This window comes from Colius striatus, chromosome 18 (assembly GCF_028858725.1).
Source record: "Colius striatus isolate bColStr4 chromosome 18, bColStr4.1.hap1, whole genome shotgun sequence".
In the NCBI taxonomy this organism is placed as follows: Eukaryota; Metazoa; Chordata; class Aves; order Coliiformes; family Coliidae; genus Colius; species Colius striatus.
In genome coordinates this window covers 5,110,590-5,130,996 of record NC_084776.1, presented here as the reverse complement: position 1 = coordinate 5,130,996, position 20,407 = coordinate 5,110,590, and the positions used below count along the sequence as shown (strand labels likewise).

At 35.1% G+C, this 20,407-nt stretch overlaps 1 protein-coding gene across 4 annotated transcripts in view; it reads left to right on the top strand.

Annotated features, from left to right (window-relative positions):
* STXBP4 (syntaxin binding protein 4) overlaps positions 1–20,407 on the top strand; it is a 67,247-nt gene that overhangs the window by 14,396 nt on the left and 32,444 nt on the right. For 2 of the 4 annotated variants that reach the window (XM_062010734.1, XM_062010737.1), the window contains exons 8-21: positions 149–278; positions 802–934; positions 3,019–3,125; positions 3,498–3,681; positions 4,734–4,812; positions 7,841–7,923; positions 8,400–8,496; positions 8,835–8,929; positions 9,601–9,687; positions 11,178–11,243; positions 16,401–16,577; positions 18,656–18,772; positions 19,277–19,326; positions 20,245–20,384. In XM_062010734.1, the coding sequence (XP_061866718.1) occupies positions 149–278; positions 802–934; positions 3,019–3,125; positions 3,498–3,681; positions 4,734–4,812; positions 7,841–7,923; positions 8,400–8,496; positions 8,835–8,929; positions 9,601–9,687; positions 11,178–11,243; positions 16,401–16,577; positions 18,656–18,772; positions 19,277–19,326; positions 20,245–20,384 (1,545 nt within the window). The remainder of the gene's footprint in view (positions 1–148; positions 279–801; positions 935–3,018; positions 3,126–3,497; positions 3,682–4,733; positions 4,813–7,840; positions 7,924–8,399; positions 8,497–8,834; positions 8,930–9,600; positions 9,688–11,177; positions 11,244–16,400; positions 16,578–18,655; positions 18,773–19,276; positions 19,327–20,244; positions 20,385–20,407) is intronic. The other 2 variants (XM_062010736.1, XM_062010735.1) reach the window with 2 other exon arrangements.

Below are 20,407 nucleotides of genomic sequence, written 5' to 3'. Positions count from 1 at the left end.
GACTTAAGCTTTATTTTGGTTGTCTGATTACTTACAGTTTGTTGGTTTTCAGCTCATGTAAATTCAGTGGGACTGTTTACACAGATTGAAATGTTGTGCTTTTCCTCAAGTGCTTATTTCTTTTTTATTATTATTTCTTTTCTTTAAGCAAAATCTATAGACAGCCCTTCTTCTGGGTCATCCTCAAGGTCACAGAGTCCTCAGTTGCATCCGAAGGATAATGTCACCACAGTGAACAGAAACAATTCTGTCCCAGCATCATCCACAAAGCTTGCAAAGTAATCTCCAAAACTGACTGTAACTCTTTTGTTTGAGCTGTAGAAAATGCTGTATTTGGCTGGTCAGGAGAATTTTGGGTTGAGTTCTAAACAGTATAAGTCCTGTAGCTTATATTATTGGTATTGAAAACTTTCTATTTTAATAAGTTATTTTTCTCAGTTATTTATTGCTTGCGTGGTAGAAGTACATTCATCAAGTTGACTTTTGATCTTAGTGTCTCCTAATGAATTAATGCTTTTGGTTTATGTGTACCTAGATACTCCCACCAGCCTTAGATATATTTTGTAGAGAGGAGCTTTTAGCCGTGTAAAATACCAATTCTTTTTGTAATTACCAGAAGTAAGAACCGAAGTTACTGATTTTGCAGTAAGTAGGTAGTGTAATGTTTGAACACTGAGAGTAAAAGTCCCCTGTTTCTATTTGTTAGTGTAATATATGAAGTGAAATCAGTAAGAGTGTCATCTGAGTCTTCATTGAGTATCTAGTTCTGTGAAGTAAATCTACTTTTCTTTCTCCTCATAGGGATAGTGCATTTCAGATGATCTCTGTTTGCAAAGGAACAAGCCTAGGTTTGAATATCGTAGGAGGCATTAACAGAAATGAAGGGCCTTTGGTGTATATTCAAGAAATTATCCCTGGTGGTGATTGTCATAAGGTAAACACCATTTTTCCATCCCTTCTCCTTCAGTCACCTGTATTTTTGCCTTCATTTAATAGCTCTTCAGTATTTTATATATACAGTTGTATTTTAAATACAGAATTTTTTTGGCTTTCTCCTTGTTTTCTCTTTGAATAGAATTATCTCATTGCACCATAGCATGGTTACATGGTAATGAAAGTCATTCATGAGTTCATTTGGGGGAAATGAGGATCTTATTCCCTGATTTACATATGAGAAAGTAAGAACTCAGCTTCTCTGAGAGGTTGCATGATGCAAGGTCAATCAGCAAGGACGGGCCAGAGCTCTACAGATTGCATCTCCTTTTGTTCTTGGACATTCAAAAAATCATTTTTCCCTTAGACTAAATGTAGATGGAGCCTTGCAGTTGGAAAGCATAGTAAGGCAAATCAGAAAAACACAAACCTAGAACTGACAGAGTAATAAAATGTATGAATCAGTACTGATTACTGTTTTCATTTGACAAAGGCAATATGTAAATCAGAAGGGCTTGTCAGTTTGTAAAAGCAAACAAGTAACAGAACTGATTCATGGAATCAAAAATGTTTACCCAAGTATCTCCTTTTGCATCCTGTGTTGTGGTTATTTTGATCTGTAGATAACTAGTTTTGGCCTTTTGCCAAGCAAGGGAGTATGACTAATTTCACAAACAATGGGTTTGCTCCAAAACAGTCTAAAGTTATTTGTGACTGAAGTTTTGTAGATGAAAGTTAATCCTAAAAAGTCAAGATGGAAGGAAAAAAAATGCGGTGTTTCTGTAGGACTTCTTGTTGTCAATGAATAGTAATCATTTGTCTTTTGTTTTCTCCCATCCTGTTGTGGTTTCTAAAACACTTTTCTCATTGTAAACATGTAATTTAAAGCCTATTCCACATAATCAATAGACTGAGACACTCGTTTGCAGTACATTCTGATATTAGCAACAGTCGAGGTAATTTCCCAGTCTTGGTTAAGCATCAAGCATATTATAAGTCTCTGCCACGTGAGGGCAGCATTGAAATGGATATCTGAATTTTGTCTGGATGCTAGTCAAATAAAAGATCTACAACTTTTTTCTTTAATCAAAACCAAAACAAGAAGTGACAGAAAAGTGTAGTAAAGTGCTATCATAGATTTGAAATAACACAGCTAAAATTGTGGTATGTGAGTATTAAATACATAAAATTATACTGGTTTGAAAAGGTATTTTACTTATTTCCAATGTGTCTTTTGTAGAGTTTGTTTCACATGGTCAGATAGATTCTGTGATTGATTTCTTAAAGAGCTGAAGAACTCTGACATGTTGTATGTAGTTTGATGTCTATTACATTAGCCAAATGTCATAACTAACTCCTTAACTATAGATGAGTTATGGGAATTTTCAGTTAAATTGTTGAGATCTATTTTAAAATGTAAGTGAAGAAGGCTTTATCTTAGTGAGAAATCTAGCCTAGCATGTTTAAAGTTTTGTCTTACAGTCTCTGAGACAGAAATATGATCTGTTCCTGTGTTGCTAGAAAGTTTACAGTGAATTCAATAGAAGCACAAAGTCGACAATGTTATTTCTGTCATGGTTTGGGCTGGTGAATTCCTAATAGACTAATCTGGTTTTATCATTAAAATTAGTGTGACTAGTATGTACTTAAGGAGTCACACGTATAGCAAGGAACATTTGGTTTTGAATCACAAATTAGTCCAGCTCAGAGGTGAATTAATTCATAAAGCAGCTTTTTGTAGTCAGATGGGTTGGTACTCCTTGCTGGAGAAATTACTATCTGTGGTGTATTTGTTTGTTTTTAATAGAAATATGTATCTGTCTAAATTTCTTCTTCATGCAGTATCTGAGATCCATTCTCTCTGATGAAGCTGTTATAATGACTGCCATCATGGTGATTAAATGATCATTTAATCTGTTGTTTATTTCTGGAAGACTGTCAGGCAAACTGTATAAATGCTCTTGGTATTTTTTGTCTTGACAGATCCAGAGGAACATATTAAAGTGCTGTGATTATACAGTTCTTTCTATAGTGTTAGCAATTAATTTAAAATGTGTGGGCTTGTTTTTTGATTTGTTATGGTAGGATGGACGGTTGAAACCTGGAGATCAACTTGTATCCATAAACAAAGAGTCAATGATTGGTGTCTCCTATGAAGAGGCAAAAAGTATAATCAACAGAACAAAGATGAGGTATGTGTTAGTGTCAAACAGTTAACCATGCAGGATGATTTATTATATGAGTATTTATGATCTGATAAATGTGAAATGTCATGTCACTTGTAGTTACAGGAATAGGATTTAAAAAAATATTCAATTGCAATATTATTTCATAGAAGAAGACTCAAATGCCCCTTTTAGACCTGTAAAATTATGATACTTTAATTCCTTTCAGAAGAAAAAAATCAAAGCCACAGTGTTTGCCTTTTTTAAGCATGGGGAATAGAACATTCAAGTAAAACCATTCCCAGTGTTTGGGAAAATGTAATTTTTGCAAGTGTAACATATAATCTTATGAACAGAATAGTATATAATATATTGAAACTGGTTTAATTTTAATTCCAGATTTGAAAGTTGTTGGGAGATAGCTTTTATTAGACAGAAAAACATCCCCAGTTATTCAGAGAATCTGGAGCGTCCTTCCAGCCTCTTAACGCCTTCAGTAGCATATGGAGAGCAACAGGCTGCAGTACTTAGTTCTGTTGCATCTCCTAATGAGAAGCTTGTTTCAACATCCACTCCAAATGCTGTGAGTATACTTCTTACTTCTCTTAGTATAAAGTGAGCAAGTGGTTGTTTTCCCTAATTTTATGGATGTTTCTGTATAGGGTTATTATAATTCCGTTTCCATTGTAGTAAGAAAATGACTGGCTCTTTTTCCTGCCAATGCTAATTCTTTGTTACATCAAGACTTTTCCAGAAGACATGTTGTGTTAAAGTAAACTGCACTGAGGAAAGGAATAAGAGCATTAGTTGACTTGTGGTAAGACAACAAATCAAATAAGCATTAAGTTATGTTCTTAGATACAAAGTTCTTCTTACTGTTTGTTTAGGGAGTGAAGTTTCAGAATTAAGTATATGTAGTTACATATTTCAGAGGTAATGTGCTCTCTGATTACTACATATGTATGAGTACAGTACAATCTCACAAGTTACATTTCCTCCATGGTGATGAGATTTTTGCTTGAAAATCAGAGTCTTAGCAGAACATGGGGGGTTTTGCCCTTTCTTTCAGCTAACAACAATTGTTTGAATTCATCCAGCTCACCATTAGTGTGAAGACCCAATGTTGACCATAAGAAAGATTTTTAAATGATTCTATTATTTCATTTAAAAAATATATATTTATTGCATCTTAGAAACTAAAGTATTGCCTTTGTACAAGGCAGGAAGAATAAAATGTTCTGTGTCAAACACAAAGTCAAAACAGGTGATCCTCAATTGTTCTTATGTTTGTACTTAAAATTCTTGCCCATTTTTCTTTCCTGTTGGAGGCATAAACATTGAAACGAGTTGCCTAGAGAGACTGTGCTTAGTCTGTGAAGATACTCAAAACCTAACTAAAGTTTTGATATGGCCCTGACCTTTAAGTTTTTTGAATTATATTCCTTCTCTCTACCAGCACCCCTCTGGTAACTTCCATTTTCTTCCATTTTCCATAGGGTTGTTTTGACCTATCCAGCACTATTTCTTCCCCTGGTCTTCTTTCTCCTTCCTCTGTTAAAATTAATGTGTATTACAAGTTTAGCTTGTGATCTGCTTTGGGAATGGTATTTCATGACTTTTGGTTTTCTTTCATAGATGGAAGCTGGAGTCAAGATGGGAGAGCAATCTCCAGTTACTTCTCTAGACAGCATTCCCACTGATGTGCCTGCAACAGGTAAATGCTGATTTACTTCTGTGCCACCATTTTTTTCTTCAGTAACTGTTGTACAGAAAATTGTACATAGTGAGACTCTAAATAGTCTTTAAAAAAAGGAATACTGCACTATTTTTATAGTACTAAATAAAGGACTGAGATAAATGGATTGTTTAGTAGCTTCTGTCGAATACATGTTACATTTTCTGTAATAAACAGCTGTAACCAAACAAAAATGAGTGATCACATTTGCTATACATCAGTAATGATAATAAGAGTCAGTAGAAACCAGATGATGAAGACTCATATGTAGATCGAGATTAGGTTGCTATAGAAACTGCTTTCTTTACTTATGAAATCCTGTGGATATATACTGCTTGCACTTCATTATTTTTTTAAATCAGGGCAGCATATAGGGAGGGTAGAAATAACATGCAGACCTCTGTAACAGTTTTTTCAAATAATAACAAGTAGAATATATTGACGTATGTTTGTATGTGAAAGTCACAGAATCACAGAATTAAGGGACCTCGAATCCAACCCCTCTACCAGAGCAGGACCACCTATAGGAGTCACACAGGAACTTGTCCAGGTGGGTTTGGAATGTCTCCAGAGAAGGAGACTCCACAACCCATCTGGGCAGCCTGTTCCAGTGCTTCCTCACCTGAACAGGGAAGAAGTTTTTCCTTATGCTTCTTTGGAACTTCTTATATTCTAGCTTGTACTCATTGCCCCTTGTCCTAAGTCGGGACATTCAAACGAAGTCAATAGTCACTTTGATCGTGTCTCTAGATAGGTATTTTGAAAAAAAACACTAAAGAAAAATAGAGGTTGTGGAATTTAGTCAGAACCATATCTGAATGAAACAATTGTAATTCCTTTGGGAAGCAAATATGTGGTGTAATAACAAAGAGTGAAAATGCAGTAGTCTGACATAATAATGGGAGGCTCAATTGACAAGGTAAGGTAACTGATTCTGTTCTGTATTTCCATAGACTTGAATTATACTCTTTTACTTCAGGCAGTAGTAAGTAAGCACAACCCATGCTTCTCCACTTGATGTCTACTATGCTGAGAAGAGGAAGGACAAACATACAGGATCTGATTCATTCTAGGTGTTGCTCCACCGATGTTATTTAAATTGTACCTGGGTTTATTATGGACCATATTAGATATGCTAATTTTAAATGAAACAGTCTCCATATTGCAAATCTGACCAGTTAGCCTCCTTCCTTGAAGGCTAAGCTGACTGAATGTGAACTTTTAAAGCTGGAAGGGTTGTGGCATTTAATACACTTGGAGTTTAATGATCACACAGGTTTTTCCTATTGATGGTGAAAAACACAACAATAATCAGAGGAAGAAGACAGAAGGCTACCTTTGAATACATTCAGAACATAAATCTCTTGGTTAATATGGTGAAATACACAAGGAGCTTCATTGTTGCTTCAAGAGACCAAGGCCAGAGGTTTTTTAAAATACCTGAATAACATAGCTAGTGGAGTGGAAACTCCTGCAGCTCCAGTTTGTACTGTTTATTATCATTTTTCATTTTAGCCTTATTTATTAGCACATCCTTAGTCAAAGCTGCCACTTCTCTCAAGCTGCCCTTTTTCAAGGTTAACCTTTCAAAGATAGCCTTGAAAAATTGAAGTAACTCTTAGTTTATTGGGTTTTTTAAGTGCTTTAAGAAAATCACCATAATTTTGAGAAATTCTTGCATGAACTCAAACACAAGGCCTTTTCATTCTCACTTGAAAGGAAGTGTGCCAATTCAGCTGAGGTTCTAGCCTGCTGTCTTCAGAATTGAATATAGCATGTGAGAGGTGTTAGTGACAGAGATTTTCAAGATGTTTTGGTTTATACTTTTGGCATATAAAGAGAATGTAAATTACTTTGAGCTTGGAAACAGATATGCTGTGAAAGTGAAAAAAAAATTCTGTGCCATTTGTTCTGTTCCTTTGGAGAGAATCTCACACTGCGAGTTCCTTTAGTTTTCAAAGGCTGATTTTTGTTTTAAAACCCTTATAGTCCATTAAGGAAATTACAATTTAGATCTTAATTCATTTGTATAAAGTCTAAATGCAAACTAGTATTCCGTTTTCTTCTGAAAAAAAACCAAGTGAATGAATTTGTTCTATTTACATACATATAAAATTCAAAGAAATTGATAGTTAACAGCTCCTTTTGCTTTTGTCTGTGATCAAAGCCTTCCTGAGGTTGCTGCTGCTTGTGTTATGTCCACAGGTGTATCTGAAATGTGACAAAGCTGTGACTGCATTTCTTGAGCTCCATTAAAACTAAACATGCACATCAAAAAAAAAAGGAATTATTCTGAGATCTTGCATCTGGACTGCTTAGTACTGCTAGCTTCTTTTCCTTTCCTCAGCTTAATCATTTGCATGTATCAGAAATATAATAGACGCACCATACGTTATTAATGCAACTAGCTAAAATTATGCAAACTTAAGGGCTGGGGAGGAGGGAGATGATGGATGGTAGTTCTTGGAAATAGAGTTTCTCCCCAGGAAAATATTGAAAAGCCTGCTGGAATTCAGTCTAAGCTTCCTCTTGTTGCCTTTAGTTGGCAACAAGTCATTCCCTTTCTTTCCCCGGTGTTTTCCAGATCGCTTGATATGCTTTTGGGAACTGTTGCTTATGCAGAGAGTGTGTCTTGAAGGTCTTTCTCAGAATTCAGAAGTGTGTTTCCCCTTCTGTTTCCAGAGTAACTGTGTATCTCTATGAGAAGAGAAAATACCACAAGCATAAGCCATATGCTTGATGGATTGCTCAAAGTTATTCCTGGTTTCTTTCTGCTAATTAGCTACTTGTCACTTTTTGATGTGAAAAAATAGTTTTAGTGATTGATACCCATAATTTTTGCTTATTACAATTATGTCCTTTAAAAAACAAAAGTCAATCTAAATATTAACGTTGATTTGTGGCAAGTGGGTATTTAGCTGGCATCCATTTGGTAAGTGGAGCTTCAGAACAAATTCTTCAAAGCAATAGTTACAAGTATATCATAAATGAATTTTTTTCTTGATAGTTATTGCCCCCAGCCAGAATGATGATTATGACCTGCAAAGAAAGAACTCTGCTGTTCGTCTCAAAGCTGAAAAGCTGGAAAGGGTAAATAAGTACAGTCTTTTGAATTTTCCTTCATGATGCATGCAAAACATCTGGAAAATATTTCTGGGTTTACAGAGTTTAAGGTATAGATTATACACCAAATTTTCTGTTTGGGTAGTTCTTTCAGGTTGCAGGCCAATATTTCATTTGATATATTGAGCAAATTACTGTTTTTGTTAATCTAATTACTTCATTAACTCTTAAGGGAATCGGAACATCCCTCAGGATTTTTAAGGCAGTTATTAAGGACAAAGGATTTTGCTTATTACACTCATCTGTATTCAAGGTTAAATAATATCTGAACATCTCTCAATTAGAAGGAAAAGTCACAGAGTGTCTCTGGAATAAAAGTATTGTCAATGAGTGTACTATGATACAAAGGCTCTTTGAAGTATAGCTCTTTAATTACTCCCCCATGTCCCTGCAGTCATTATTCCTAGTCATTTTTTTCTCCAAAATAAGTTTTCTCCTTCCAGGCATTGAATTATCTTGGGATTCAGCCCACAGATGAGCAGCAGCAAGCCCTAAGGCAGCAACTTCAGAAAGATTCTAAAGGAACAGTCTCTTTTGGAGGTAATAATTTGTTAATTACCGTGGAAAATAATGAAATGTAGGAACCTAGAAATGATAGATAATAACCATTAATGGGTTTTTTTGTCAGTTTTGGGTTGCCACTGCAAATAAAATGATACTTTGAGGCGAGAACCTTATTCTACTCTCTAAAAATAAGCTTCGGATTCTGAAACTAAGTAATTGGAAAGCAAATCACAAATTTAGCTAATTAAGAGCTTGACTAGCCATAGTTATGGTAGTAGTAGTTGTGTTGCATCTAGTTAAACTACTACTAAACTAAACTTGCAGACTCCAGCAGCAAAATCTAAACTGAATACAAATCTAAACTGTTTTTTTAGATTTTGTTGAAGTTTCAAGGAATCTGTTGCAACTGAATGCAACAGACAACACAACATTTGGGGTCAATGAATTTGCCAGTTTACTGGATTCCCAGGTAAAATACGTGTCTATACAGTGGTTAATCGTTGGGAGGAGGTTATTGAAGGGCTTGTTATCTGTAACATTACTCTAGATCTTGGTTAGATGTTTAGAACATCTCCATATTGTGGTGTTCATTAAGATAACCTAGTTTCTGTGAATTGCTTGTTAAAGCAACCTACTTTGCAGAAAGCAATTCACATCATTATGTTGTGATTTGTTTTAAGCATGGACATGGTCAGTGATATACTGAGGTTTCTTAATGACATACATATTGCTACTATCTGTGTAAGTGATAGGCAATTATTGGGTCCAGCAAAATGAACTACTACAGTGAAAATCACTTTCTTCTCAAGGTGGCTTTGAGAAAGTACATTTGCAGCACAGGAATTCCCAAATCATGTATTATTTAAAATGTTGACGGAAACAGGAGATGGCAGTGAGGTATTCTCAGTCCTTTAAACATACTTTTATTAATACTTTTAAACAGAAATAATAATTGTTCCTTTGGAAGATAAGTTGCTCAGAATTTTCTTAAACATTTTAGCATTTTTTGGGTTTTAAACTATTTTCAAATTAAGATTATCCTCTCATTATATTAACAAGTCCTTGTAAGATAAGATGTTAAAGATTATGGAGGGTATAATTAGCAATACATTCTAACCTTATGCATTTAAATATGCACAGTTTGTAACCTGTGATGCTTTGGAAGATGACATGGAAAGACTTAAGAAAGAAAGAAATGAAGCTTTAAAAGAAATAAGTAAATTAAAGGTAATACTTAATTTTTATTTGCTGAAATTGTTCAAGAAACTAAATTCTTTTTGAGTGGATTTTGTAATTTACTCTTTTGCTTTTAACTCTCTGCTCAATTTTTGATGCATATATGAAAAGGCAAAGCAAACAGTCCTACTTATGTTTGAAGATTGTATGCTTACAACATATTTCTGGAGACAGTGAACTTTATTTGTTATACTGAATAGTAATGTAGTTTTAAATCTGATTCACAGAGACATGAGACTAAGCAAGACATTTCACAAAAGTCAATTTGGAGAAGTGACTGATTTGCATTTAGCAATGTGAGATCCTAGTAACCACAGTGTCTGAGCATATGCTAATACTTCTGAAATAAGTTAGAACTGGAAGATTAATTAGACTGTGTTCAAAATCAATATATATTTTCATAGACATTGGAAAATACATGAGACCTAAAGGAGCAAATATATTTATTATTTCTTAGTACCTTGGCTTATAACTGTGGTTCTGTGCTCCTGACTTCCTTCTCTGACAACCCAAAGGATAAAAATTTCTATAGTCAGAAAACCTAACTTTTGTTCTTGGATAGAACTGGAAAATTTATCCCAGGCGATTTATACAGGCAATTCTACAAATTGCTTCCTGGTCCCAAAAAATTCTTGCTGTAGGTTACAATAGTGATGTGTTGACATACCCAAAGATCTATTCTTCCTTCTGTGTACGAAGATTTGCCTTCTGAAAAATTCATACTGAAATAAGAGAAGCCGATGTACATTGAACATTGAAGCAGTGAATATTTATCCTGGGTCCCTAAATTCCTGATGTTGGAAACTGGCAATGATCAATCAATAACTGCCTCATTCCTTATACTCTTCCCTTAACAGCTTACAGGGAAATACTTGGTACTGAGTGAGAAATATCCTTGATCTGACTCAGTATAAGAATCTTTGTGATTTTACATTACCTTTCTTTTTCTTAAAACTTCCTTAGAGCTTTTAACCTTGTGAAGGTGCTGTACCCACAGGCTTCTGGTATTAGGTGAATGAAAGAATGGTCAAACAAACCGTATTGAAAATGACTTGATGTGAATATTAGGTTCTACAGCAATCTGCTAAAGCCAAGAAAATGTCCTTATTCTGCTCATTTGTTAGCTGCCTAGGTAACAAGAGACTTAAAATATGTGTTCTACTTGTCACAGAAATGCTCAATAAATAATCCTCAGCTGCTCAAGGAACTTAAACAGAATCAAGCAATTCTCTGAAAAAAAAAAAAAAGCTGTTGTAGATTAAGATTTATTTTTGTCACAGGTTTTATAAAAGCTGTTGATTATTTTTTATTTCCACCAAAACTTGTTTCTGAAAGGGTGTTCCTGATTGTACAACATTATTAACAGACATTGGTTGTGTTGCTACCTGTAGTTTTGAAAGAGCTAACTGGGTTTTAGGAAAACTCTTTGTCTTTCAGACCTAATTATTAATTATTTCTTCCTTTTTTTTGAAACAAAACAGGAAGAATTGTCTGAATCTGTGAATTTGCAGAAACAGTTAACAGAGGAGCTACAAACAGTCAAACAAGTAGGTTGAAATTTCTTAAAAATGTAATTGTTCTCATATTTTTTTACTGTTTTTGAGGGAGAGCGGAGCACATCCTGATGTTCATATAGACTGTACTTTCACACTGATTTCAACACAAAGTGGTTGTTTTGTTACTGCAAAGCTTTTTATTATAACTGAAGAGTAGCAGTCCTTAAGATTTTGAGAGCAATGATACTTCTATGCTGTTGAATTGAGAGAAGAACTATTAAAACAAGCAGGATCAGGCAAGTTTGATAATAATGTGGTAGTACCTTTGTGGTCTTAAATGTTCTTGAAGTGATTTTGCTATTCTTAGGCAACAGTGTGCCTAATCACCAGTCCTGGCATTACCCACTTTATATATCAACCAGAGTTTTAAGTATAGATAAAACAGACACACTTGGGAATTCTACCTGATATTTACCAGGAGAGTCACCATTTATTCCTTGAACGTAAGAGAATTGCTTGAAAGCTTTTCTCCATTAATATTGTGGTGTTGCTATGTTGTACACTGTGGGACAGTGGATAAAATTTGTTCCAGTAGTGCACCTCGTGTTTCCATTCACTACTGATGGTTCAATCTGTTGCTGTAGATTAGAGTAGATTCTCGATCTATCAGTCGAGACTAAAGCCAATACAAAGTACAAACTGAAATGCAAACACTGTGGATATCAAGTCCTCAGCATCCAGTGCTGTGGTTCACACACCTGCTCTTACTGGGAGGGCAGATTAGGACAAAGATGATTTTTTTCAGTGGCAGCAATGCTGAATTTCTACCACATGAGGTCCTCGTATTTTATTTTTCTCTCCAGTTCTGCCGGGTGAGGGTGAAGGTCAGCTTTGCAGCAGAAACCTCCAGGGGAGAAATACTCTGATTTTCTAGAAAGCATTTTAAGTTACTGCTCTTGAAAAGGTCTCATATAATGAAATTAAAAGAAAGAATAAATTATATGTAATCACAGCATTGTTTGACATATTTTAAGAGGTACAAGCAGGCTTTTAGTAGAAAAGTTTTCTTGATATTTGTTGCATTTTCAAGAGTTCTAGATATATTTCTGTAGTTCAGAACCAATGTCCATGCTGAGGTGATGTGCATAGTGATATAAAGTTTAATAAAAATAGGCTTCTTACAGTACAAATCACCATTTAACTTACAATGATGCATTCCTGCTGGAGCTGAAGTTAGTGAAATGAGTTAATGAATACATCATTGGGCCCTAATGGCCCGAATCAAAGTAAACAAACAAACCAACTTAAATGTGTGCTTCTGAATTCAATACCAGTTAAATGTTTGTTTCAAAAAGTACTGCTTTCCTGAAAAAGCCCCGAGGTTTAAAATGAGGATATAGGCTACCAGTCAAATATTGAAGCATCTTTTGTGCCTACTAATTGTGAGTCACAGAGATTACAGCTTAATTAGGACAGGCACACAAATATTCTGGTTAATGAACATGTTTTGTTAGTACTGATTCATTAAACAGTGCTTGAATCAGTAACTAACAGGATAAACAAACTCTTTAAGAGTAGAAATATTGCTAAATTTGAAATGAGATAGTAATTATTTCCTAATATTGGTCTATCACATTAAGAAATATATTACCTGATACATTTTTACTTCGAGATAGTCCTACAGCACTGTCTTTTGGTCTTTTCTGAAGTCATATGGAAACTAAAATTGGCACAAAACATAGAAAGGCACATTTGAGTAACTGAATGCTTGTCAACACCATGAATGTGAAATCTGTAATGATGTTTTCTATCTTCCTGCATGAGTTTGATAGTGTTCTGTGCTGCCTGAAAGTCCTGGGCCGTACCAGCTTGAATGATCTCTCCTTTACTTCAGATTCTTTTATACAGCTGTTGTCACCTGGAGGATCTCAGCTAAACATAATAAATGTGAAACGTAGTAAAGATACTGTTTATAGTCTCCCATACTGCTGGACTTGTATTTCATAGAGCTATGATCTGCTTGTCCTATGCTTGTGGATTCTAAGGGGAAAAGAGGTGCTTCGAAGCGTAGTGCTTGAATGGCTGCTCTTTTGGATACAGTATAGAATTTATTTCCCCCTCTCTGAAAGCAGTATTTGGTTTACCTTTATTTCATTAGGTTTTTTCTTTTACTATATAGTAAAAGTAATTAAAGTTCTTTTAAAGGATATTTTCAGCATTCAATTTCTAAAAAAATAATGAATAAACATAATCAGTGGCTGTAAGTTACTCAGATAAACCCCTCACCTGACAGTTGAATTTATCCAAGGAAGAAATAGAACCTGCCTCTGAAAGAAATGTGTACCTTGCAACCAATTGTGTAAGGACTCAGTTTCTCTCCTCCAGCCTGCACTTTCTTGTTAGTTAGAGTGCCTTCATTTCAGAGCATGTCAAATGGTCCCGTCAGACATTTATAGAGATGAAATACTAGCAGTGACAGATTCCATTTATGATGCATCTTCTTTCACACAAGCAGTTGAATGGGACAAGCATGTTGCTGTAACATGCTGTTATCCACCATCTTCACTGGTGGGGGCCCTTTACCTGCATCACTAAGAGAACCCACCATGTCACCGCAGTACCAAAATCAGTAACTGTAGAATGAGGAAACCTGATGGTATCATTTCCCTTTGTGCCTCTCTACTCTAGGAAACAGCTCTGGTTTGTCTGAAAATTTTGCTGGTTGGGTTGTAGTGTGGATAATTGTTTCATTGTAATGTAAGAATCCATTGTACATTAATTATTCCTTTAGGTCTTTCACTGCTGAAATCTGGTCATACTTAGGCTGCTATTACAGGGAAATTAATATTCAACAATTGGGTTTCTGTAAAAAAATAATGGAGGAGCAAAGGCAATTCTGGATTAGAAGAGATTAATCCTTTATCTCAAGGAGGTCTTACTTCAAAATTAAGAGCTGTCTTTTCCTCCTAGCTTTTTTCCCATGATTTTTGTGATGTCAGTTTATTTAAATCATTCCTATGTGGGCATTTTTCACGTGCCCGCTTTTGTCAAGGCCTCTCTGTTCATTTACATTAGCCAAACAACATCAGAGCTTTCTTCACTTTTGTCTCCAAGAGACATTTTTTCCCACCTCCAGCCTGTTACTGAAGCTACCTTTGCTGCTACCAAATCCTTCTCTGTGTCAGTAGGGCCCGGCTTTTCTCGCTGTTGAGTCACACTGTTTCCCACAGTGGCAGGAAAATGACCTGTCTCGAGGCACTAATTTTAACCTCTAGCTCTGTAGATTCATAACTTCTGAGAAACCCTTGTGTTTTCTGAATTGTTTCTAGAAAAAGAACTGCTATGAGCAGCTTGTGGGAGGGGTGGATTGTGCTGATGATCTTTCAGTGAGTGCTTTCAGTAATGGTCCCTTGCACTGCATTTAGTGCTGTGCACAGACAACTGTAAAATGAATTTGCTGAACAACAGAAAGATATGCAGCAATAAGCCTTTTAATAGTTTGTGTTTCCAGGTGGAGGTGATCATCATAGAGAAAAGGCTGACCTAATGCTTTGTACTTCCAAAGAAAAACAATAAAAATCATTGTACTTACTGTCAAAGGTTATTTAAATGTCTCTCTTATCACTTGTGTTCCTATAACAGAAACTTCTCAACTATAAAACTCCAGTGTCATCTGTATTCACTGATGGTGTCAATGTTTGTTACACGTGTGATTGCTACTTGCAGTGCTTTATTTTCTAAGAGATCAGAATGTTCCTGGTAATCATCCAAATTGGTTTTATATTGCAAAACCATTGCAAAAATGAGGAAGGTGATATTCTATATATATATGTCATTGAGATTAGTTTACTTATGGCCTGAAATAAATACATATTGTTTATTAAGACCATCAGTGTACAGCCTGGGTCATTTAATAGAGCAACTATTGTGACAAAGAATAGGAAAACCTGGCTTGAAGGATATTGATTGCACAAAGCAAATGCTTCTAGGTTAGGAAATAATAAGATAAATCTACTTTTTTAAGCTTAACTGACATTTATGTTATCATAGAGTGATAGGGGTTGGAAGGGACCTTTAGAGATCATCTAGTCCAACCCCCCTGCAGAAGCAGGTCATACTAGCACAAATCTGACATTTCTTCAACAAAAATAAGGTTTGGTCATTTAGGTTTTCAGAAACAGTAGTTTCAAGCCTAGTTTCTAGAAGGTTATGTGTTTCTATTCCCTGTTCCTGTTTCCCTCTAGTTCCAATCCCAACCATGATTTAGTTAGAATAATCAGATATGATAGGTAGACTAGGAATAGGATATTCACGTAAGTATCCTTAGCTGAGAATGTGTACAGATAATTTCTAGCTCTGTGAATTTGTATAGGTAAAGCTTTTAACTTTAAAGATTCAGAAAATTCACGTTAAGTGACTTTTTTCACAGATGAGAAAAAGCTAAGGGGAACCATGGTTTACTGGTTCTGATGCCAGTGAGCTTATGTGTCTACGTATTTGACAAGCAGTTTGTTTGGTTTTTCTTAGTGGAAACTCATCTGTTATCCAGACCTTTAGTTTGACTTTCTAAACATACAAAACAAAGTTAACTTGAATATATATTCAGTAGTAAAGTGAACAGAGCAATATCCTTCATTAAGTCAGATTTTACAACACTTAGGGATTACTTTAGCTGAATTAAAAGCTAACAGGGTCTAATTTCCTGGTTTCCATATCCTATTTATATATAAATTTTATATCATATTCTTCTGTGAAGAAGATAATATTATAAGAGCAGGAACCAGACAGAAAAATTAAAACCAACACTAAATTTGAGAACAACATGGACTGAGTACTTGGCATTACAAGTCCATCTGCATGATGTGTGGACTCTGAATTAAGTGTGAATTCAGGTGATGGTGATAAAATGAAATAATGTCTCATTAAAGTATTTTTTAGGATGAAAGTGTTGGGGCAGATTAACAGTATCAGATGCATTTCTATAAGTAGTTAGGTTTGCAGCAACCATGGAATTCATGATTTAATTTATTAGGAATATTCTCTTTCTGGTTTTTGTTTCCACATGATACACTTAAAAAATATCAATTAAACCATCTAACCATAAATACAAAAAGATAGCCTTAATGGAACTGCAGTACTTCTGAGTTAAATCTCTACTTCTTTGTTAGCTGGGGGTGTAACTTTTCAATTAAATTCTATCATCTCTAGGAAGCCAAGGCAGCTGTAGAAGAGACAAGAGCACTGCGAAGTAGGATTCACCTTGCAGAAGCCGCACAAAGGCAGGCTCGTGGAATGGAGATGGACTATGAAGAAGTAATTCGCCTATTAGAAGCTGAAATTGTAGAGCTGAAGGCTCAGCTCGCTGATCACTCTGGCCAAAATAAAGTAAGCAAAGTAGCTGTCTGCTGTAGTTACCATGGTTTTCTCTCTGTTGTCATGTATCTTGTTTTCATTTTCTTTTCATCTGCTTTTCTAAAGTAGGTCACTGTTTGTCTTGTATTATTCAATAACTGGAATGATGTGTAGTGAAGGAGGTAATGTGAAGTGTGTGAGTTTTCCTTTATCCACATATCGTTGGGATGTAAAAATAGGAGCTAGAAGCATATGTGAGTCAGAGGTCAAAATGGCATATCTCAAGCATTAAAAGCATGGAATAGTTTCCAAACTGCAGAATATTGTCTTTAAAGACTGTAGGTATAACTGTATGCTTCTCTATTTATGTAAAAATGGTCTTCATATTTATGTTTGTTCTGGGCTAATAACAATATAAAGTCCAGTACTGTTCTTAAGTAAATTTAGATTTAATCAAGATACTTATTTAGATGTTGCCAACAGTGTCCTGGCAAAAAATTTTGTTTGTTAATTCAGCCTCATATTTTAAAACCACTTGAGTGAGGCATTTCAAAGCATGCTAAGAAATAAAATATTTGAAGCACTTTTAAGTATTTCCCCATAATTGCAGATCCATTTTCTACATGCAGTTTGAATAAGTCCAAGCAGGTTGACACCTGTGGTTTTTACTTTGTTTTTCTCATGAAAAACAGATGTGAGTACAAATTGGTGAAGCCAACTTACTGAAATATTGCCTTATTCTATCATAATTAATTCAATATTAAAGGTGTTAAAAGATAACACTGAGCCCAGTGGTATGCAAGCTTACTAAAACACAACATATCAAGTACACAGAACTCCCAGGGAGCAATTCCTCTCATCTGATTTTGAGTGTATCTGATGAGGTGAATCACACTCTAGAAGTTCTTTCTGAACATCTGGATAAGATGCCCCATGTTTTATGTCAGGCATTCTTGAAGCACTGTTCGTTTTCTAGGACTTGAATAAATATCAACATTTTAAGAAATTCAGACAGTGTAGGTTGTTTTCTTAGAAATTCAGCTCTGAGATGCTAGCTTGAATTCCTGAAATTCTGAGTGAGCACTTAATACCTGAGTTGAGATTTGATCCTCTGCATTTCTTGTTCAAAAGAAGCAGTACCAAATAGGTACCAATTATATAGTGTACTCTTTTTAGTATGAAAGAGTAAGGTCCCTCTGAGAGCTTACCAGCTCTTTATCCAATAATGGACAGTGAGATACCAAAGAAAGGTAATTTGTTTTAATCAACAAATTCTTTGACAATCAGAGTGATCATTGTTCTGCTGCTTTGTACAGTGTATACAAACAAATGTGTCTACTCAGCTGCTTCAAGTAAAGATGGTAAGTGGGTTTTGGTGGTTTTTTAGAAGAGTTTCATAGCAGGGAGTGGAGTTTCAGAAAAGATCATCTACAGTAATGTAAAAGTTTATTTTTCATGATAGTGATATTAATTTTGGAGAGTATTTTGGTCTAGATCTCTTCAGCAGACAGCTTAGCTGAACAGACATGCCCATATACATGTGAAGATCTTCTGGTCCTCTTACATGAACAGTGCCAAAGACTCAAATCTTGAGCCTCCAGAACTTGATTAAATGGAGCTCACACTTTCTGTAGCTGAAGTACAGAGGGATACATAACACAGAGCAGTAGGTTGTACAACAGCATGTAGAGAAATCCTAGAGGGCAGGTTTTTTTCTGAGATATGCCATAATTAGTCTGTTGGCTAAAGGATGTACAGCTGCAAACTAGTGAGCTGAGTTTGTTCACACATTGGCTGTTTATGCCACCCTGCTGACAGATACTGTCACCCTCAGGTTGATAGTTTTGATCTGTTCATGAATCATTTCAAACTGTCTTAAATTTCAGACCTATCACTTTTATTAACTGGCAATTTCAATTTACCTTTGTATTGTTTGCTAAAATCTGTTGTAGTTTGGGAGCTGATTTACAAGCAGACCAGGCACACCTGCCTGTTTGTCAGAAACATTGGAAAGACTATGTGTTAAACATTGCAGACATGCATTTCAATCCACACCATGTGAGCCATGGGAGAAAATGATAAGAATAAAAGTCTCAAAATATCTTTCCCAGGATAACATGCAAGACTTGAGAAAGAGAGTTACAGTGCTTGACTGTCAGCTGCGGAAATCAGAATCAGCTAGGAAGACCTTTGAGGTGGCTACTGAAAAGTTGCTACAATTTATAGAGGTAACTTTGCTTGGCATTTCTAGCAATATTCCACTTGGAAAACTTTTGTATTGAAACATAGCAAACTGGCTATAAACTAGTTTTCAGAGGTCCTTTCATTACTATAAATAAAGATGGTGTATTAATGTACGTATCCATGAAGGAATTTACCTAATCTTTATATTTTGCTATGTCCTAAAAGAAAAGGAACTTCTCATTTTTCACCTAATTTTTCAGACACCATGGCAGTTTCTGTGAGCTTCCTCACAGGAAAAAGGCAGAAAAAGTAATACTTGATAATATTTTTTAAATATTATGGGGAAAAAAAGCAATGTTTTTATATTCATTACATTTAGGGGGGGTTATAATATTTGGGGTTTTACTTTTGCACTTCTAGCTGTGAGAGATTAAACTCTTTAATTGCAAATCAAATCTTACATGCTCAAATAGAACATCAAATTGTAAGGTATTAATTTTTGACTGTTTTGATTTATATACTGTTAATGTCTTCACTGTGGCCAACAGGTTGTTCATGAAGTACTTTCAGATAACTCTCCTTCCTCAACGGTTTTAAGGTAACAAAATGGCATAGTTATGAATATTTAAATAATAATTTTAATATTAGAAAAACTCTACTTTTGTTTCAAAGTGTCCCAAAACTTTCTTGTAGCTATTTTTCCTATATTTTTTGCTGTATGTTTCTGAGTTGGGTTTTTTTTGGTGGAGAGGGAAAGGCATGAATTATAAATTCAACTTTCAGGATACAGTTTCATTAAAACCCTCAGAATTAAATCCATTAGTAATTACATGCTATGGTTGTCTGGATGTTTCCATAAAATAATTATAATGTGCTAAGGATTAGTTAAAATTGCAAGGAACTTCAACAGTAGCTTCTAAATTTTTGTAGTTATTTTTTAGATTTGCCCAAGAAATTTTGCATTATCATTCCAAAAAATCTGAAGGATCAGATCAACTATTATATTGTAGATATCTATTCTCATATGCTAATCTTAATCAATTAAATGCTGTTCCCATCATCACTGCACAATGATGTTGCATGTTTTATAAAGTTTGTAGACTTTATTTTAGTAAATGGACTGATGTATAAAGCACAAAGCTTAAGGTGACAAACTGACTCATTAACAGCACAGAAGGTAAGAATTGGGTCACTTAAAGCAGTGTCCCTTCTTACATGCTAATATGAAAATTACTTTTAAGTAACTTACTTTCCTGACACCCACTCAGTTCTTGACACTGGATTTTGAGACATGAACGTTGCCAAAAGCAACTTTCCTAATACTTGTATTATACAGACAGAACGGCTTGTGTGGCAAACTCATTGATTTGGTAGCATGACTCTTTTTTGTTTGTACAATGAGAACAAAACCAATCTAGAACCAAGCCATTGGTTCATTAACCAATCTAACAAGTTTATTAAAAGTAACCATTTCTTATATTATCTTACACATTAACACTATTTTTTGTTCTCTTAGTGACAGAAGAACAGCATTGTCTACCAAAGCACTTCTTGCACGGATGGGAAGGATTGGACCTACTGTCACAACAGCTCTTGCAGCAGAAGCTAGAGACCTTGCCAAGTCTGTCCGTGCCATCTTGGAAGTAGACAGTGAGTGTATGCAGCTTTTTGAGTGTGTC